This window comes from Mixophyes fleayi, chromosome 3, assembly GCF_038048845.1.
Source record: "Mixophyes fleayi isolate aMixFle1 chromosome 3, aMixFle1.hap1, whole genome shotgun sequence".
NCBI classification, from domain to species: Eukaryota; Metazoa; Chordata; class Amphibia; order Anura; family Limnodynastidae; genus Mixophyes; species Mixophyes fleayi.
In genome coordinates, this window is record NC_134404.1 from 242,484,698 (window position 1) to 242,507,183 (window position 22,486).

General features: G+C 41.1%; 1 protein-coding gene across 2 annotated transcripts in view; it reads right to left on the minus strand.

Annotated features, from left to right (window-relative positions):
• The window catches only part of RNASET2 (ribonuclease T2), a 104,889-nt gene that overhangs the window by 13,562 nt on the left and 68,841 nt on the right, over positions 1-22,486 (minus strand). For both annotated transcript variants that reach the window (XM_075203362.1, XM_075203363.1), the window contains exon 9: positions 11,230-11,304. In XM_075203362.1, the coding sequence (XP_075059463.1) occupies positions 11,230-11,304 (75 nt within the window). The remainder of the gene's footprint in view (positions 1-11,229; positions 11,305-22,486) is intronic.

Below are 22,486 nucleotides of genomic sequence, written 5' to 3' on the forward strand. Positions count from 1 at the left end.
GATATACAATGCCTGGCCTAAATGATATTGCATCGAAACAATAAAAAAAGTGATTATAGTATAACTAGAGAGGATTTTTTGAACAGGGCGATTGAAAGGTAAGCATAGGGGGATTTGAAAAAAAAGTGATATCTCATATATATATATATATATATATATATATATATATATATATATATATATATATATATATATATATATATATATCTATATCTATATCTATATAATCACTTTTTTTCATATGTATGTTAACTATGTTTTCTATGTTTTTTTGGATGATCAGCTATCGTTATTGTTAGTGTATCTTATGTGCGGCCCAAACCAATTCGTCGTCTGGCAATGTGGCCCAGGGAAGCTAAAAGGTTGGACACCCCTGCTCTAGTTATTGATGTCAGGGAATAAACCTTTAATATGATTATTAACTGTCAAATGCTAATAGACTGATTGTAATTGGAGTGTGGCGGGAAGAACAGAGCAGTTTGGTGGGAAGAACAGAGCTCATCCCCTGGAGAGACCCCCACCTTTGGATTCCTTAGATTGAATCAGTCTATGATGTGTAACCCCCTGGACCCTCCTGATGCCTGGACCAATAGAAGCAAGCTATACCACCTGCATTGTTTCACTGTATCTCTGTTTGCATATAAGCAGTAGCTCTCATGTAGTGTTCAGCCACCTTGACAACAGACTTCAGGACTGAATGACTGTACACTGGATCCAGAGCGCCTGCGATAAGTAACGGCTGTACTTATTATTATTTCGCTTGAATATATTCTGCTACTTATTGAGAATAAATATTTGTGCGTTGGAAACACAAATCGAGATTCGACAATCGTTATTGAATAGCGACAAAACGCTCATAACAGGTTCCACAGACAGACACAGATGCACTTTCACATGCAGTTTCTAATACTATTCTGAGGGCATGTTAATTTCCTCTCTACCTAAGGCTAGGAGAACCTTACCAGTGTTAAGGTTGTCATGGACTACTGAACAGGAAAAATGCAAAATGATGTATATGTCAATTTATTTTATTTCTTTCTATGGCATCCCTTACATATGGGTTTAGGCCCTTAGTCAGACTAAATAGTGTGGTTCCCCCCTATCAATCTTAATCTCTCTGAAAAATATCTGTGACATTGATAAGGCTGGAATTAGGATCTCTAGGCTCTGCTGGGCATGGCGGAGTCCAACAGGAAGGTGGTTTTCACCAGGAACCCCTGTAAGAATGTATGGTCTTAGCGACACCAAACCTGCAGGTCACGGTCCCGTGAGTGAGTGGACAGCAGAGTAGTGTGGAGGAGCCAGGAGGCAAGCACCGATACCAAAAGGTAAGTGGTAGAGACACAGGAACAGCAGTAATACAATGCCGGCTACGGAGGTGAGAGCAAGCGGACTGAAGATGCAGTGATAACTCGGAATGACAGCTGAGGAGTCCCAGGAGTAGTAGCAGCTCTGAGAGGTAGCGATGATAGAATTTAAGCTGACACGCTGAAGTACTCAGGAGATGGTAATAGAGATACTTGGAACAGCGGTAGTTCTACCATGGCCACGAGCTGACAGCAGACCGTCAGGAACAAACGGAGACCACAAGGAAGACAGGAACCAGAACCACAGGCTGCAGGAAGTGATCTTAAAGAACAGACATCAGACAGGTGAACCCAGGAGGTTTAAATGGTGCACCATATTCCCATAGCCAATGAGGGAAGAGAGGAAGCCTTAAAGGGAATAGAATCTGCACCTGCGCAAATCTGCCTGCAGGGCGACATATTGTGAGAGCCTGATGCCAGAGTATGCCAATTCATGGCCTGTGAGAGGCAGGTAACGAGACAGGTGCCCATATGCGGGACCGGAGCGTGACAGTACCCCACCATTTAAAAGTGGCCACTGGACGCTTAGATGGAGTTTTGCGCGGAAACGGAGCATGGGATCTTCGGAGCAAAGCTGGAGCATGGATGTCAGATGCATTGACCCAAGAGCATTCTTCGGGACCGAATCCCTTCCAGTCTACTAGATACTTAACAGTCCCCCTGGAGGTCTTAGAATCCAGAATCTGTGTGATCTCAAACTCCTCTTGATGAGAAAACTTGGGTACTGTGGAGGCAGGTACAGGAGTGGAGAACCTGTTGATAATTAAGGGCTTGAGAAGAGAAATGTGGAAGGTGTTGGAAATATGAAGGGACGCAGGGAGTTGCAGCTTGTAGGAGACCGGATTAAATCACTCGTAGAATCTTAAAGGGTCCAATGAAGCAAGGGGCGAACTTGATAGATGGGACCTTAAGACGGATATTATGGGTCGACATCCACACCTTGTCTCCCACCCTGAGTGCTGGTACTGCTCAACGCCTTCTGTCTGCAAAGGTTTTGTAACGAGAGGAAGTCTTTTTGAGATAGGCAACCACTTTGGTCCAAATACTGGAAAAGTCACGTATGGTGTCTTAGACAGCAGGAACAGGAATGAGAACTTGGGGAGCAAAGGGTGAAGCCCATTGACAACGAAGAATGGAGTAGCAGCGGTGGACTCATGAAAGAAGTTATTATGTGCAAACTCGGTCCATGGTAAACGGTCAGCCCAATTGTCCTGGGAGGCAGAGGAGAACAGTCTGATGAAGGTCTTCAGATCTTGATTCACCCTTTCCATTTGACCATTGGACTGTGTGCGATAGGCGGAGGAAAAGTTGAGTTGGATGCCGAGGGTTTTACAGAGGGAACACCAAAATTTAGAGGTGAATTGGAACCCCCTGTCGGATACGATCTCAAGGGGACAACCGTGCAGTCAGAATTTTTCCTTGATGAAATGCTGGGCAAGTACCGAAGAAGGTAGGCCTGCGAGAGGAACAAAGTGAGCCATCTTAGAGAAGCGGTCCACGATGACTCAGATGGCTCTGCTAAGCGGGAGGTCGGTAACGAAGTCCGTGCCGATATGGGTCCAGGGCTTGGTTGGTACGGGCAGAGGCTGTAATGGACCCATAGGACCCGCACGGGAACTCTTATGTTGGGCACATACGTTACACGCGGCCACAAAGTCCTTGACGTCTGGTCGAAGAGTGGGCCACCATTAGGATCGGGATACCAGCTCATAGGTCTAGGAAAACCAGCGTGTCCAGAGAACCTGGAGGCGTGAAACCAGCAGAGCAGCTTTTTCCGGAGAGAGGTGGGGACAAATGTTCTCCCGGGAGGAGGGGAGCTGGTAGTGGTTAGACCCACCAGACACCCTGGATCCAAGATGGGACAACTGAGGGATAGATCGGAGTCCAACTCTGAGTCGAAGGCATGGGAAAGCGCATCTGCTTTTTTGTTTAAGTGGCCTGGTCACGTAGAGGTTAAAACGGGAGAAAAAGTGACCAACGGGCCTGGCGAGGGTTGAGGAACTGAGCAGACTGTAAATACAAGGGGTTTTTGTGATCGGTGAATATGGTGACCACATGCTGGGCCTCCTCCAAGAGATAGCGCCATTCTGAGAGAGCCAACTTCATAGCCAACAATTCCCTGTCTCCTATATTATAATTCTGCTCAGCGAGTAGGAACTAGCGGGAGAAGAAGGCACAAGGAAGGATTCTGTTGGAAGGATACTTTTGAGCGAGTGCCGCTCCTACTCCAATGGCCGAGACATCCACCTCTAGGAAAAAGGGCTGGGAGAGGTTGGGTTGTCTGAGGATGGGAGCAGAGGAGAAGGCTTGTTTCAAGAATGTGAATGCCCCTAAGGCCTCTTCTGACCAAACCTTGGAATTGGCTCCTTTCTTCGTAAGAGCTGTGATGGGAGTAACTATAGTGGAGTAACCTTGGATAAATTGTCTATAGTTGTTTGAGAACCCCAAAAAGTGTTGAACAGCCTTGAGCGTGAGAGGACATGGCCAATCCAGGATCGCCCGAACCTTCTCAGGATCCATCTGGAGCCCAGATGATCTAGACCAGCAATGGCATGGGAGAGGCTTCAAAAGGAACACTTCTCGAGCTTACAATTCAGTAGTTTTTTACGGAGTTTGGAAAGGACCTCAATGACATGCTTGTGATGCGACTGGATATCTTGGGAGAAGATGAGGATATCATCAAGATAAACGACCACATACGAGTAGAGGAGGCCTCTGAAAATCTCGTTAATGAAGCTCTGGAACACTGCTGGTGCATTACAGAGTCCGAAGGGCATCACTAAGTACTCGTAATGACCGTCATGGGTATTGAACGCTGTCTTCCATTCGTCTCCGGAGCGTAAGCGGAAAAGGTTGTAGGCCTCCCGTAGATCCAGCTTATAGAAGACCTTGGCCCCCTTGATGCGGTCAAATAACTCGGTAATGAGAGGAATGGGATAGCGATTCTTGACTGTTACAGCATTAAGTCCCCGATAATCAATACAGGGTCGGAGGGACCAGTCTTTCTTCTTGACGAAAAAGAACCCCTGCTCCCACTGGGGAAACAGACAGCCTGATGAAGCCTCTCTGGAGATTCTTTGACATATACGGACATGGCCAACGTTTCTGGCTGAGAGAGCGGGAATACTCGTCCTCTTGGAGGGTTCTTGCCTGGGAGTAATTCTATAGGGCAATCCCAAGGGCGGTGAGGAGACAGTTCAGCCTGGACCTTGTTGAAAACGTCTGAAAAAGCCCAATATTGAGGAGGTAGGCCCAGAAGGGGAGACTCAGTGGAGGATGATAGGATCTGTACAGGCTTGAATTGAGTTAGGGAGTTGGATTGACAATGAGGCGCCAAGGCCAGGACTTCTGAGGAATTCCAATCCAATTTGGGAGAATGTACACGCAGCCAGGGAAGACCTAAGATGACAGGTGTGGTGGAGTGTGGTAAAACGAAGAATGAGATTTCTTCGGAGTGGAGAACCCCAATGTGGAGAGTGAGTGGTTTGGTAGCAAACCACAGCTCCAGGAAGCTGAGACCCATCGATAGCGGTGATAGTGACAGGTGTTTCCAAGGGCAGAGTAGGAAGGGAACACTGAGAAACTAGGGACCAAGAGATAAAGTTCCGGGCGGCACCCGAATCCACCAGTGCTTGAGAAAACTTTTCAGAAAAGTCCCATAGTAAGGAGACTGAGGAAGCAAGCTGAAAATGGGAAGGATTTAGGTGACCCCAATCTGACCTCCTCGGAGCAGATTAGAGCTTGGCATTTCTCGGCATCCTGGGACAAGAATTCAAGAAGTGCCCCGACTCGCCACAATACATACATCATTTGTTTAGGCGTCTCCTATCTCTCTCCTTGGATGTTAAGTGAGTCCTCCCGATCTGCATAGGCTCCTCTGGAGTAGAAGAAGCTAACTGGGGGCGAGGAGTGGGCTTGAAGGACGAGTGGCGAGAGTGTTCTTTCTCCGCCGAACTTTCACGGAAACGGAGGTCCACTTTATTGCAAAGAGAGATTATAGCATCCAGAGTAGAGGGAAGTTCATGGGATGCCAACACATCTTTAACCCGGTCCGAGAGACCTTGTCAAAATGCTGCTACAAGGGCGATGTTATTCCAAGTTAATTCTGAGGAGAGGGTAGGAAACTCTGACGTATTGGGCAACCGTGTGAGAACCTTGACAAAGCCTGAGGATGCTGGCAGAAGCTGAGAAGGTGGCTAAGAAAACTAGATCTTTGTTGAGTATGGAATCCTCTCGCTCCCAAAGGGGAGAGACCCAGGCTAGGGCCTGACCGGACAACAAGGAGATGATGTAGGTCACCTTGGACCTATCGTAAGGAAAATTTTGGGGCCACGGAGGTGAGAGCAAGCGGACTGAAGATGCAGTGATAACTCGGAATGACAGCTGAGGAGTCCCAGAAGTAGTAGAAGCTCTGAGAGGTAGCGATGATAGAATCTAAGCTGACACGATGTAGTACTTAGGATATGGTAATAGAGATACTTGGAACAGCGGTAGTTCTACCCTGGCCACGAGCTGAGAGCAGACTGTCAGGAACAAACAACCACAAGGAAGACAGGAACCAGAACCACAGGCTGCAGGAAGTGAGCTTGAAAAACAGGCATCAGACAGGTGAACCCAGGAGGTTTAAATAGTGCTCCATAATCCCATAGCAAATAATGGGAGAGAGGAAGCCTTAAAGGGGAACAGACTCTGCACCTGCATATGGGATCTATACAAGCAATTAATATGGGGCAATAAAAAAAAAAAAAAACAATCAACACCGGTCAATTTATGCACAAAAATATTATTTATCAATTGTTTGCAGAATATTTCTTGCAAATGGAGTATCCTCAGAAGTCATAACTTGGGATAATGTTTTGGAAATGTATACATTGATGACCAATCTTCTGTTTTGCAAAGATTTTCTGCTGATCCCTTTGCCTTATGGGCCCAGGATGATGCCACTGCTCTCGTACAATATGCCCACAATATTTTTTGTCAAACGCCCTTACTCTTGAAAGTCTGTGCAATGACTTATGTGATCCATCTTGCCAGCATACTCTTGAAAGGGACTTGACCATGTTTTAACCTTCAGGATCTACAAAGAGATCTGTTTTTCTAACATCCTTTATGCTGGAGAGATACAAGTATATTGCTCTTAATAGATCTAGAATATCCAATTTTCTCTCGTTTATTTGTTGGCTCTGGACATTTTGCAGGAAGAACAATTCCAAAAAAAATCATAGGGTTAGTAGAAGCACTTTGAATGTATATTTAAGAATAGTTCCTTGCCCCACATGCTTGAAGTTTTCCTACAACTCCGGTGGATGTGATGGCGATCAGGATTATTTTGAGAGTGAGTATGGTTAGTGATACTTCCTGTAATGGTTCAAAAGGGTTCTATAAGAAGATTGAGGTCACAAGTGATTTTAAAAGTCAAATTATCTTTGCAGCTTGAAAGGATCTTTTGATTAAATCATCTGAATTGATCTGATGTCTGAAAACAAACTTAATGCAGAAACCTGTACCTTAAAGGTACTAAGTAAAAGTCCTTTCTGTAAATATTCTTGATGAAAATTCAGTATTTGTGGTATCCTGACTTGGAGAGTTCCGATTACTCTACATTTGCACCATCCAATAAATGTTTTGTATACTATGCAATATGCTATAGATGAGTAAGTTTTTCTTGTGTGTAAGAATACCTCAACCACTATGTTAGAAACACCTTCACTATTTAATAGGGACCACTTAATCTCGACAGCATCAAAGAGAGAGCGAGAGAGACTGTGGATTTGGTTGAATTAAAGGAACAGTGGGGAAGATGAAACCCAGTTTGAATCTCCAAGTTCTTCATAGGGCAAATGTCCCTTCTGTTTGTGGACCGCTCTGACAAGAGCAAAATAATTGTAATCTGGTATTCTGACTTTTTTTGCCATTAGATACATCTCTGGGATCCCAAACCTTTCCTTTATATGGTGAAACATGTATATGTTCAACGTCTATTATCCTGGATGGATACAATGTCAGCTGAGAGACAATGCCACCTGGTTGTCTACATGAAGTGCTGAGAAGGTCTTTAGGTTTTACTCTGTCAATGCCATCCTTCCCTTTATTTCTGCCATCATACTCTTGGTGCCTCATTGTCCGTTTCTGAATGCTACGATCGTTCTGTTGTCTGACAAAAATCTTTTGTTTGTGATGCAGTTGAAGCATAAAATCTGCATTGCATGCCATACTGCTCTTTATTCCAGGATGTTTGTAGTTAGTCTCTTTTCCTTGACACCCCATGCAGCCTGAACTATTTCTGTTTTCAGATGTGCTCCCCAACCTTTGGAGCTTGCATCTGTTATCACCATCCATTCTGGTTTTGAGAGGAGTATTTCACTTTCCTTCAATGATGGATCTTGCCACCAGTGTAAAGATCCCTTGGTGTTTTGAGAAAGTCTTAAGAGATTGACTTTTCAGATTGTGATCTCATAGTTTGAGTTCCTCTAATCGCAACTACCTCAAGTGCTAATTAACTCATGGAAGAACACCTATGGTTGAGGAGAATATTCCGAGCAGTCTGAGACATTCTCTCACTGAGGATTGTTGCTGTGATTGGACTAGATAAGCCAATTGTTGATGTTATTTTGTATTCTGCCTAGAGACCCTGATGCTTTGTCTTTTGTTGTATCCATCTGTACTACAATTGAATTCCAGCTGTTGATAGGGCATCAGATGACCCAGTCATGTTTCTGAAAAAAAATGCAATTACCTTACTTGTCTCGATTTTGGAATGGTTTTCAAATTTTCCTATTACTAGGATTTCATCCTAGTATGGCAGTACTGTAATTTCCTGCTTCCTGAGGGCAGCCTTCAGAACTACTAACACTTTCGTAAATGTACTGGGAGAAGTTAAAAGGCCAAATGATAGTTACATAAACCTGAAATTGTGTCCCACACTGTACAATTTGAGAAAGCAATGATGTAGAAGTGCAATTGAAATGTGAAAATTAGCATCTTGTATTCATGTTAAGAAATGTCCTACTTCTACCACTTTAAAGGATGGAACTTACAGACTTCATGCGAAAATATTTTGTATTTACAAAGTGAATCAGTTTTCTTAAGTCCAGGATAGTCTAGAAGTCTCCTGTTCCCAACTGTTTTTCTACCAGAAAGAGTATTTTATAAAATTGCCTGGGTACTTTGTAAACAATGGGTACAAGATAGAGATCCACAACATCCTGGGGGTATATTTACTAAACTGCGGGTTTGAAAAATTGGAGACGTTGCCTATAAAAACCAATCAGATTTTAGCTGTCATTTTATAGAATGTACTAAATAAATGATAACTGATTGGTTGCTTCAAGCAACATCTTCACTTTTTCCAAACACGCAGTTTAGTAGATATACTAAACTACATACTATATACTAACTACACACAGGACTCAAAAGTCCAGGCTTACATAAACCTTAAAATTCTTCCAACCAGCAGGATTGCTGGAAACTGGATTAGACGATAGTTATTATGGATATTTTTGTTGCCTTCCTTATTTTCCTCAAAAGGAACGAAAAGGTCTTCTAGATTGATTGCGGACAGACTGCCTGGTGTACTGCTTGCCTGGATGATATGTTCTGGCTATGTGAACCGCTGCCTAGAGGGAAAAATTTCACTAGTCATAGTCTATTGATGTAATTTACCCTTTGCACCTCGATGAATCATCATGTCCAATTTTTTACCAAACAGTAAATCCACCTCAAAGGGAAGTGTATTTAAGCAATTTTTGATTTGCTGAACATGGACACAGCCAGAACGCACTTCTAGCCACTACAGTAGAAGCCTCACTACTAGCTGAAAGTGTAACAGTATGCTTGACATAAAAAGTAAATGCCTTTCTTTACAGTCTCAATATTTTTTTTTTAAGCAAGTACTGTCCACTTTCTTGAGTATCCGCATAGATTATGCATCAAGATTCTGATAGCTCTGGAAAATGAAGCCACGGCTACTCCAGCTTTCACCGAGATGCATCCTCTAATGGTATAGCAGTTTGAAGACCAATAAGCTATTGTAAAATTCACTTTAGGTAGTGAATTCGATCATATCCACCTTTTAAAGGGATACTTATATTAAATATTTTGTAATTAACCTGTTTTTCAAGATATTCCCATTTCTCCAGTAATTCTTTAATTACTCTGTGCACACACTGTTTCTCTACAGAAAAAAATCATCCTGCAGGGTGGTTGAGGACAATGTTTCTTGCATCCCCATAGTTTTATTAATATTTATAATTAAAAGCGTCTAATAATTCAAGATAAGTTACATACTCTTCTTTAGTTTCTACATCTACAGTAGAGGAGGTAGCTCCACAATCTAATCCTGTATTGGATATTGTTCTTTTAACCCCTTGAATTGACTGACTGGCATTAATAGATTCAAACTTATTTATCATCCAGTCTATTAATTCCTGAATTATTTTCTTTAGGGATACATTCCACCCAATGTTTACATATAGTCATTTGCTAGTTGTTTATCACATGCTCCACATACACTGTTAGGCAATATGCATTTTCCCAGTCTAATTGTCCTCCAAGGGCTTTGAAAGAGAGTACTAGATAAGTAACTAGGATAAGGACCTACACTAGCTAAACTAAAACAGACAATATTAGAACAAAACACCTTACTAGGGATTACCAGGGGCAAGTGTCCTTAAACTTTTCTGAGTCAGGCTCCGGCTCCATGCTGTTTATTTAAGACAAGCAGTATGCAACAGCATAAAAATCCAGTTTAGGAATGAGGCCTTGCCCTCGGTGATCTTCTCCTTCAGCACCTGATCTGGAAATGACGTCAGGCGTTTTGACACTGTGCGTGCCTGGTGACACACGCAAGGTTCTTACTATATAGTTCTAAAGAAAGTCACCCCTTGTTCCGGTAGCAGATCCCAAAAGCAGCAACATCGGAACCCTCCAGATCCTTTCAAGTAAAAAAAAAAAAAAATCTCCCTACTCAATCTCTGCCTAACTCAGCTTTGAAGAGACAGGAAAGAGAAGAAAGGTTAGGAGGAGCCACACTATATGCCTTTCAAGGTTATCAAACTTTTTCCTATGTATACTCAGCTTACTAAAACAAAATGTAAGGGCTGCCATAGAGTCTGAGAATATATGTCTTATCTTGTTTCTCAAGTAGTCAGCAATGGCTTGTTCGGCTGTTAACAATATGGAATACCTAACACTCACCTACTTCAAAACTAGAGAGAGTGGAGAGGCCAAAGCTGAAGTACAGAATACTTATTATGGAGCCCTTCAGTGAAAACTGAAAAGCATGCAGCAGTTATTATGCAACTACAGAGCTTCATCAGAAGAGCCCTGCAGCACTTCAGCCCTGCTCATTCTCTGGTATAAAAACTACCAGAAGAAGTGTGGTGTGCAATTCGTACTTTGAGCCCTACAAGTTGCTGCAAGCCTTGAGACTTTTTGTGAGAATTTTAAATAAGTACCGTATATTAAATTTTTTATGTTAAAGGTCCCTTTAATAAGGGTTTTGCAGTACTCACTTTACAGTTTAACAGACTAAAAAGCAAAGATTTACAGAGATTTTTTTCAGATAAAACAAAGTCTATGGGGTATATTTACTAAACTGCGGGTTTGAAAAAGTGGATATGTTGCCTATAGCAACTAATCAGATTCTAGCTGTCATTTTGTAGAATGCAGTAGATAAATGATAACTAGAATCTGTTTGGCTGCTACAGGCAACATCTCCACTTTTTCAAAACAGTAGTTTAGTAAATCTAGCCCTATGAGTAGACAAAACATATTGTCATACACAGAACACTATGATTATTACACCCTAGAAACACTGACGCACATTTATTGCCAAAAAATATATATTAAAAAAAAAAGTTACCTGCTCAGGAGGAAGACACTGAATTTTTGGCACCACTCCATATGCATTCACAATTGCATCTTCAATCTCTTTCATCTAAAAAGAAAAGTGATAACAAAAATTAAACATATTTTATGTCATCACTCCATTTTCTTGAGATGTACTGAGCAAGTCTTGTTGACGCTCACTTTGACCGATTAATTCATGTTAACCACACATCTTCGTCATAGTCCTATTTAAATTCAGATGTATGTTGACACATGTATGAGCTCTTTTTAGAGACATGTTGTTCATAAATGCTTATTGATCTGGTAAGTTAGATGCATGAACGTTGTTTCCTGCATCACGACTCTTGAGAGGCCTTTCATCATATTACTTATCAGTCATATGGTTTTAAAATGTACATAGGCACAACTCAATAAGGCTTTTTATAGGTGCAATAAATACAACATGGATACTGTCAGCCATGCTTGCTTTCAGCGTTTCTCATGAACAGAGTAAACTATATCCCAGAACATTTATTAGCACACCCATAAGGACAACATAGCTTGATAAGGTGGTAATGTTTACAAATTTAAGTAAATGAGTCTGAGAGAAAAAAACCACAAGATAAACTTAGATTTAAACCTGATAGCTATAAAAACCAAATACATAGGAGGAAAAAGAACAAAGTGTTAAAGAAGTGATGCGTTTTATTTGAGAAAGAAAAAGTAGGTTAGTGTTCAGCTGTTTATAGACATTTTCACTATTGCCATTTACACAGATTGTTTAATATCTCGATTGTTTAAAACTCAATTGGAGACAAATTACATTTTTGTAGCATCTTATACTACTTCTCGTTAACTATAATTCTTATATACACTACAAGGCCAATAGTATCTGGACATCCCTTCTAAGTAGTGTGATTAGCCATTTCAGCCACACCCATTGCTAGAAACATATAGTCATGCAGTCTTCACAGTCAAACATTAGCAGTACAATGGGTCATATTGCTGATCTGACTTTCAAAGTAGCACTGCCATAGGATGTCACCTTTCCAACTAGTCAGTTCTTCAAACTTCTGCCCTGTTAGTTACCCTGGTCATCTATAAATGCCATTAGTGAACTAGGAATGCCTAAGATCAACACCATCCCAGCCACAAGTTCACGGAACCAAGCTACTGAAGTGCGTAAAAATCCTCTGTCCCTGGTTTCAACAGTCACTACTACGTTACAAACTGCCTCTAGAAGCAAAGTCAGTGCAGGAACTGTTTGTTGGGAGCTTCATGGATTGGGCTTTTAGGTCGAGCAGCCACACAAAAACCTCAGTTCACCATGTGTAACGCCAAATATCAAATGTAGTGGTGTAAAGAACACTGCTCCAAGACTCTAGAGCAGTGAACATGCATTCTCTGGAGTGACTAATCATGCTTCACCCATTTATCAGTCTCACGGGTGAATCTGGGTTTGGTGGATACTAAGAACGCTTTGTACCAAAATGTATACTGGCAAACCAAAGTTTGATGGAGAAGGAATAATGGTCTGGAACTGTTTTTCAAAATTTGGCATGTGCATTTCGTTCCAGTGAAGGGAAATCTTAATGCTACACCATACAATGAAATAGTACAGAATTGCTTGCTTCTAACTTTGTGGCAACAATTTGGGAAGGCTCTTTCCTGTTTCAGCATGACAATGCCCGTGTGCACAAAGCAGTTCATAAAAAAAATGGTTTCTGGAATTTGATGTGGAATAACCTGACTGGTCTGCAATGAGCCCTGACCTCAACCACTTCAAACACCTTTTGAAAGAATTAGAACACCAAATGCGAGCCAGGCCTCACCGGCCAATATCAGTGCCTGACCTCATTAATGCTCTTGTGGGAGAATGGATGCAATGGTCCAAAATCTAGTGGAAAGCCTTCTCAGAAGTAGTAGCAATGTGAGGACCAAACCCATATTAATGCTTATGGTTTTGGAATGAGATGTTCAACAATACAGATGGATGTTTAGGTGACCACATACTTTTGCCCATATTGTGCAGATATATATTGAGTAATGTTAAAAGATAGTACAGGTCCATCAAGCTCAACCATTCATAAATTGTAATAGTTTTAGCCAAATTGTGAAACAGAGATATTCATTGTTGATTCAATGTTAACATGAGCTGAGTGTGGAAAGGCTGGTGCACCTGCCAAACAAGAATGTATTAAAAATCTAGAAAATACTTCAGTAAATTATGGTGATACTTAAAACCAAAGGACTATCTGTCTTTAATAAAGATGTGGTTAAGCGTCAAACATGGTGCATGTGTTCCGAACCACAAATTCATCTTTTTTTTTTTTTTTCATTACTAGAAACAAATAACTGTTTTTGTAGCTATTTAATCCCCTTTGATATCTGCTCTGTCCCTACAATTTTGGCGTTCACAGCCATATCTATTGATAGGGCATAAAGCCAATATTTAAAGAAACAATCCAAGCCAAAATCTGGTGCATTTTAGTCTGGATCTGGTGCCGCTGGGGCAAATATTAAAAGGCTCCTTCTTTCTTAAAGAAGATCCAGTTCATAATCTTTATAATGTGACCTTAGGCAACAGTTTAAAATACAGTGCAAATTATAGGAGAGCTAATCTCAAAAGTCAAAAGACATAACTACCAAAGCATACCAATTTCTTGTGTAAGAATCATGGATCACTGAAACAGAATGTGTGGGAACACATGGGATGTAGAATTTGTGAGTTGTCACAGGAAAGGTTTAACTGTTATTTTTCCACCACAGTTTAAGTGCAAGCTACGTGCACTAGAATAAGTGTTTAAAAACTTATATTTTAACTTACACCACATGTATTAAAAAGTGAATTCTAATGTGGATCCTTTTGTAGAATAAAGTATGTGTTTTGGCAAATGCCCACTAGTACTCTTTAAGACCAGAGGTGGTTTTACAACTCTATTACTAGACCCATTTCATAATTTTTCAACTGTGTTGGCTTAGGAGTCAGAGACCCACTCCAAAAGGTCACTCCTATTTTTAATATTTAAAGATTCAATACAAAATGGACCGATTAGTAACTACAATAGTTACAATAGTAACTACAATAGTTGATTTAGCTATCCCAATCAAGGACCCAGGCCTGCAGGAAAGCCCTAGTGACCGCAAATGGTATTTCCTATTGAAATGTGGAAGCATTATGGTGCTATCACATTGTACAAAAACATTTAGTTTGGAAAATTGTTTAGAAAGATGGTGGGGCCAGAAATCAAACTCAATAGTTCCCTGTCTCATTGCTGCACAATCTGATTTATAGAATGAAATATAATATAACACACACACAGTATATATTTTCAGTGCTGTGTAACACACACGTTCATCATAATGAAGTGTATAAGTATAATACTGATCTGTAATAAAAATTTAGCAAAAGTTGGCAACAGTTTCCTTGTGTGAACGCTACTGAAAGAAATTAAATGAAGGTAAACAGGCAGGGGCGGACTGGGACTAAAAATCTAATTTTCCCCAAACAGCCCCACATTCAATAGCTCCCAAAACACCCCAGCTTTAAATTAAAGGTCAAATCGCCCCATCTTAAATTGATAGGCCCCACAATTAAATTAAAATTGCCCCATCACCCCACAAATAAGATAACACCCAATAATTAGCCCCTACCTGCAATTAGATTAATAGTATACCTCACACATCATATCAAGACCACCCCCCCTTCCCTCACGACACTATATTCATATACTGTCCCCCACACACATTATAGTCATATACTGTCCATCACACACATTGGCCATTTTTATTCCTCCCCTCCTACAGCCATTTTCACTTTGTTCCCCCCCATGCAGACATTTTCACTCACCCCCCCACCCCTGTGAAGTTATTTTTACTCACTCGTACAAACCCCATGCAGACATTTTTACTCGCTCGTACAACCCCCCCTTCCCCCTGCAGACATTTTCACTCACCCCCCCTTCTGCCATTTTCACTTAAACCCCCCCACCCCCATGCAGCCATTTTTACTTACTCTCCCACCCCCTGCAGTACCTGTTACTATCCCCCCTGCACCATTTTCCCTATCCCCCGAAAGTGGAATGCAAAGAAAAAGAATAGAGACCCATTGAGAACACCAACTTACCTCAGCACTCTACGCCCTCAACAGGCCGCGCACCGCGAAGGCTCCTACGTGGTGTGACGTGGCTGCGCATGACGTCACATCACGCGGCCGTGCGAAAATAAAAGCAGCGGGACTCCGAAGCGCAGGGAGCCGACCGGCCCATACAGCCGTTGGCCCTTCTGACAAATGCCAGAAGTGCCAGATGGCCAGTCCGGCCCTGTAAACAGGGTTGACAAGTTCTTGATGTTTGCATACAAAGGAACAAGTGCGCATACAAGTGTGTCTCCATTATTATTTCTGTATACAGTAGTCACTCGCCTCAAAGAACAGCCAATGTGCGAGCCTGCACACTACTAGAGGTGGCAATGCAACAGTTTTTATACATATTTTAATCAGTCCTTTTCATTTGTCAAGTGTTTGCTCCTACATTGAGACCTTTCTGAATTAATTTTTGACTTAATAGATGCAAAACAAGTTTATTGCATCTGTGACGAAATGGACATAGACCTACTGTATGTATACACCATCTGCCTTTTGTCATTAAAGTAGGACTTTCACACTATACATAACCTTTATAGCGTTCTTATTGGATTACTAACTTTGAGACATCTCTTTTTGTGGTTAATATGCTACTACATCAGATATTATTCTCACTGACCTAAATATGTGGATTCATATGGATAAATGGAAATTCTTAATTCTTCTGTGTGGAACATTGCATCGTGTGCGCGCAACCATAATTTCTACCAGGAATCATTGCAAACTGCAAAGGGCTCCACTGCACTCTTTGTCCCTTTGGATTATTACCTTCAGCTGCAGGCAAATCTCACAGAAACCCTGTATATGGAACCAAGTTAACCAACTTAATTCATTAAAATGTTGACAGCATCCACTATAAATTGTATACTTTTACCCTCCACCAAGGATATATCATGATCTTATTAATTTTATATGCCATGTCATTGGGGCAGATTCAATTAACAAAAAATCCACGAGAGGTGCCTCAAGGACAGCTGCAAGACACCTCGCACGGATGTTCTGTTGTAAGACGCAACGCTGATTTTTGCTCACACTCCATAGAGGCAAGAAAGTGCGTCCTCAATGTTCTTGGGAACACTGCAGACAATTGAATCTGCCCGATTCAGTACACTGTCTGGTCAGTTGATTGTCAATTTCAAATAAACTAATATAAGGGTGATGTTTAGTTTACACACTGTATTGTTCAAATTAGTCAGGTGTGCTTCAGTAGCAGGGGCAGAACCAAATTGGTTACCTGCTTTTCCTAGAACAGAGAGTTGGAATCAACAGGAGCCCTTTGCAGGTCACAAAGTAATGTAAGGGGTTAAAACCGGAAGGCTCTCTCCATCAGGCAAATCAAACACCTTCATGTCCATGCTGATGTGACTATTGTTTCCCCATGGACTGCGCCACAAGACAAGTAGGCACTCTCGCAGGAGGAGGGATAGCAACGTGATACGGCACTTAAGCAACTTCCCATTCAACCCCTAGGAATGCTGTGACCAATCTGACACCATGGAAATTACAGATAACCTTGACGTTCCACTGGGATATTCCAGCTTGGAGTTCCAACTCCTACCAGGTCCATTGTAAAAATAATTTTGAATCCTGTGTTTTTATGCACATAGTGTATAAACCTCTGAACCGGTGTTCTTCACTCCATCAGGAGTAGCTACTGGATCTGTTTACCTGGTGAGCCTACAGGAATAGGGAGACTGGTATTCAGATCCCTAACATACTGGTAGAGAGTCTGTTGTACAAGTGGCAAGAATTAGAGGAGCCAAATGCAACGCTACTCTAGTAACAGCATCAGAATCCAGTACCTTCAAAAACAGCTTGATACGGGAAGTACACAACAGCATGGGCAGAGTCCACCAACTGGTTGGCCAGGCCACTATAATAGTGTATTCTGAGTTGCAACAACAGCTTGGCTGGAGCAGCAAAACATTATAGATACGATATATTGATGAATGATAAACCTAAACTATAAGTGCAAACACTAACATTAAAACCCTTCATCAACTCAGAATAAATAAGGTCACATTGACAAACAATGACTAAATGAGAAGGTAGACATAATGTTCCAAAATTTTAGATACATTTAAACATATACTATATGATATCACACCAAAGAATAGATCACAGTATAAGCAAGCTTTGATTGGCCAATTAAGGAGAGAAACATATGATACAATACTGTCAATCAGCGGCTACTTCAAAATGATTGGTCTCTTCCGCCTTAAATAATGTGCGGAAACAGTCCTTCATTCAGCATTTTCATAAAGCCACCTGGTGAAACGCGCGTCAAAGCAGAGCTACAGTGTACCTTCAACACTGCAGATATAGGAATACTCCCACAGTAATTGCACTCATTTAATTATGACAGGGAATCTTGGCAATTATAGACAATATCGGAGCTAACAACGAACATAGGAGTGAGCAGGGATAGATCAGGGGAAGCCCACACAGGATTCAACTCCGACAGCTCCGTGTTTATGAATGAGCGGAGATAAGAACCAGGCCCTGGTTGGCGCCACAGAAGTAGGGTACTTAATTACTTTAATACTGTGCGGCGACCGCTGAGCATACCTTCCGCGGTCGCCGCACAGCTTCCGATGAATCCATAGGGAGGGGCGAGGGGCCATGGATCGAAACGGCTCTCCTCCCCTCCAACAGCTGTTGGGGCGGACCTTCCCGCCGACAACTCTCCTCCACTCCCCCTCCCCTCACTGACTGTCGGGCGTGACATCATCATCATGGCCCGACAGTGTCAGTGAGGGACGGGACCCAGCAGCGAGGAGCATCTTCATGGAGTCACCTTTAAGGTAAGGAAAAAGAGGGGAGGGGGACATTGAGACCCAGGGGAGAGCAGTGTGCTGGGGGGGGAGCGGGGGGATTTTGAAATTGTGCATAGGGCGCCGAGGACCCTAGCACCGGCCCTGATGAGAACACTTTAGGATCAGCAGTCAAGCAGCATACAGAACTCTTTGATATTTCTCTGTCTCAGCGGTCTGGTTACACGGCAGAGGAAAGGCACTAGAAAAAACGTGTGTCTTTTCCATCTGCAATTAATGCACAAAAGAACACCAGATACTTATTTAAAAAGCTGTCTGCCGCAGACACAGTCTGTAAACACAGTCTCAGCAGCCTGGTAACACAGCACAAGAAAGGCACTAGAAACATTTATGTATATGTTCTCCGTCTGCAATAAAAGTTTATATAGAACACCAGATACTGATTCCAAAGTCTGCCGCAGACTTAAAGAGAAACACAACTAAGATATTTCTAAGTGGAATTATTAAATCATGAGAGTTTAAATGGGTTATATCTTATCCCATAATATCCGGTGACTCAACTGCTCAATTCCAAATAACGCTATTCAGATAAACCATAATGCTTTGCTAAGAAATTCAAGGCTGATTAATACAGATGGCGATTATCAAAAGCTGGTTGAAATAATGTTTTTGCCCATTATCTCCTTATAATTCACAATACTGGTATACATATCCTCTATATAGATCAATATTTCAACAGTAAATAATCACATTAATAGATACTTATCCTTGACAAATATCCAGTCTAATATGGAGACATGACATCAACTGTCAAATATGGATCTAAAGCTTAGCCACATATATTATAAATGCAGAGAGACCCTACAGGATTGTTTAATAAAATTATTACCACCCCAGGAGCTTCCATATAAGGAAAGATACACATTACTTTTTTAAATCACGATTTTCTTCCTTTTCTATATTTTAATAGATTTCACCATACTAACGGTAAGGTGTGTAAGTTTATTTTAAATACATTAATAATAATATTTCAATTTAACATTATATGTATGAATGATGGAGTGCCCCTAAATAAAGAGATTTTTTTCTCCCTTTTCTTATCTGTGTAATAATGCATGTCTCTTGGGTTGTCCCTCCGCTCCCAAGAATCAGAAATTAATCATTTGAATAATTGACTATAGAGCAGGTACATTCTGAATAGTAAATCTATTCCATGTGATATTAGGTTCTCGTGCGGATTTCTCTCTCGCTTTTATTCTGTTTGGTGGAGAAGCAAAACTGTCAGAGTTCTGGTATACTATTCTTGCGATTACCTAACTTAATCAGGACCAGAGGAACAGAGTAACTTGACCCGGAGTTCTGCAACAGTTTGGCTAGAGATTGTAGATAGCTTATTACTACAGTGAATCTCTTTGGTTGTCCCGGTAACTGCCTCAGCACCCAATCTTGTCAAGTGTAACACTTACAGCAACAACTTGGCTTAAAGTACACTCAACGTACTGGTGCACCAAGAGCGCGGTTGCCCCAGAAACTGACTCATGACCAATTTCCAGCTACAGCTTGGTGTGAGCACGCTATTATAGCAAATCCTAATAGTGGTCAGTGAGTACATGGACTTTGGGATACTGTGGGGGTTCTAAGGAACTGGTGACCTACCTGGCAGGTACTCTTCAATACATATTGAGCTATTGTTTTGCAGTTTCATGTCATTCTGTAATAAAGATATTGCTGCCTGTGTGAACTGTGAACCTCTATGGTACCGGGATTACTCTGTGATTTCAGACTCCAACATGCCGGTATCCTGCCATTTGGTGGCAGCAGTGGCACCACCGAGTCACAACTTTTGAGTAGACTGAAGGAGGCAGCCTATCTTGATACATACATGCTCTGCAAGGAGAAGTTGACAAGACCAGCAGGAGAGAGAACGTGCTTATCGCAGAGCTCGGAAGCACTACTTAAAATCATTATGTCAGTTAAGGTTAATGTGATAGAACAGAGGTCCAGAAGGTGTTGATTACCAGTTTAGTGGAATGGGACTGGACAGGCCATGAAGAATTGAAGGTGGATAATGATGGGTATTCAGTGGAGGAGCAACTGAATCTGCCCCATCGATTGCCAGGAATGTGTCGGAGAATGGAGGAGCAACAACCATCTGCAGATATTCGAAATCTAATGAACCTAATGATTGTTCATCAAATAGGTGAAGAAGAATGGTCCAGATATTTGGGGCCAAGCATGTGGAATATTAGAAGACGTTAGAAAAAAAATAAAATAAAAGAGAGCTCTACTGACCAGTTTTCCGGTGACTCCAAAATCATATGGCTAGAATTTTCAGACATTGAATAAAAGTGTTCCCATGCCGAATTTTCCCAACACCTTCAGAGAGCCTGTCCAAGGTGGATGGAGGGGAAAGAAGCATATATCCCATGTGTCACGAATGCCCAGCCTGTCCCAGATACAGCAATCTGAACAGCTGGTCATGACTAACGTAACCTTAGTCACTTAGCAATGAATACACCTTTTCTGCCACCACAAAGGATTTATTAAGGTGTCCTTATGTTCACCAGAACAACTTATTAATGTTTGACACTTAAATCATATATACATGTAGCATGAGCCCCTCCCTGGGCTTTGTAAGTTTACAAAGAATCATGGAGAACACACTAGATTAAACTTATTTAATCTTAAAAAATGCTTCCAAGGCTTAGTTACAAAAATTAAGAACAAGACATACAATATGTTGCACAGGTAAGTTTCAGAAAATAAAATAGGAAATAAAAATCAGTCACTAATTACTAGTAAAGACCTGGTGTGTGAGGGAACACAATTGAGAAATATGGGACATTTCAGTCTTGATAGATCCCCTCATGAAAATGCACAATGCAATGTCTAAAGCAGAATATTTTAAACCCTTCTTACAGGCTCTTCACCCCCACCTAAGGAATTACACTTTCAATTAAGTCAGATTTATACCCAAAATGACACAGAAATTTCCGAAGTAAATTATCTATCACTAAGATATATGTTTGGGCACCTCAGAGAATCTATCACCTCTGGTCTGCTTGAGTGGCTAGATGGTTTACAACTTTGGGGCTTCAAACTTCTAGTGGCTAGTTTCAAAAGATTATTGACACTTGCATAAATTCAAACTCATGTCATCTAGCAAAACACACATTGAGATTAAAATTACAAGGTTACATACAATATACATTGTCATACATGAATTCAACAGAAAATAACAATCAGTCATTAGATATACTACATAATTGTCACACCCTGATCAAAGCATGGACATAATTGTATTTAAGCAGTTGCTGCTTAAAATAGCCCCTGAAATCAGAGAGTGGATGTCCGATAGAAAATCTTAAACTAAAGAAACTTCAGACTGCTTAGCTGATGACTATGTAGCTAACCAACCAAGATGGAGGAGAAATAAAAAAAAAGTTTGAAGAATGAAAGTCGTATATTCTGTGGGTTATAGAAAGCAACAAGTAAATAAATGACCACCCCATTATGTCCCGCATATGTATGTATGTATATGGGATAAAAAGCTAGACAGTGTGAGGGGGATATTTTCTGTGATGATAGCGGCTGCACAGCACTGACAGTGGAGTGTACCCCTCCTTTTTCTTTTCCTGGTGTGAAGGTTTTGGCGTGTTAGAAAGAAGAAAAGGGGGGTGGGGGTTGATGCTGCAAAGATATCCCCTTAACAAATATTGTGCACTGTGAAAGAAGTTTTGAGGAAAAAATGTGTTTTGTTTGTCTGACGTTGTGTGTTAATAGTCTTTACATTAAGTGACAAAACATTTATTTCCTGATTATACTTCAATAATTCAAGAGCAATTAAAATGTCTCCATAGTATTAACAATGCATTGAATCTGATCAGTATTAAATACAAAAATTTAAAGCATGTTGGGACTTGGAAACAGGTGTAGGCTGTCAATTTTTCTATTTTTTCCTCTTTCAGCGAGGGAGTGAGGGTCACTGTTTTTATTTCAGTGGATTACTAGTGATCTGAAGAGTAACGTGGGCTGTCTGCTTTTATATACTGTATGTATAGACAGGAAGATGTAATAGACTATCTTTTAAACTTGTAATAGTATCATTTAATACATTTGTGAATATCGATCTGAATTGATTTTTGTTAGTTATTTGACCTATGATACAGTGCTGGAATTCCAGCTAGGACGCCTGGTTCTATTGCAGATTTAAGTGATTTCTCTTTTTGGTAAGACACTGTGTGGGTATGTTGCTTTATAAGATACATATTACTTCTGTATCCCAATCACAGTATACAGCCAAGGCCAAAAGTTTTGAGAATTACACAAATATTATTTTTCACAAAGTCTGCTGCCTCAGTTTTCTATGATGG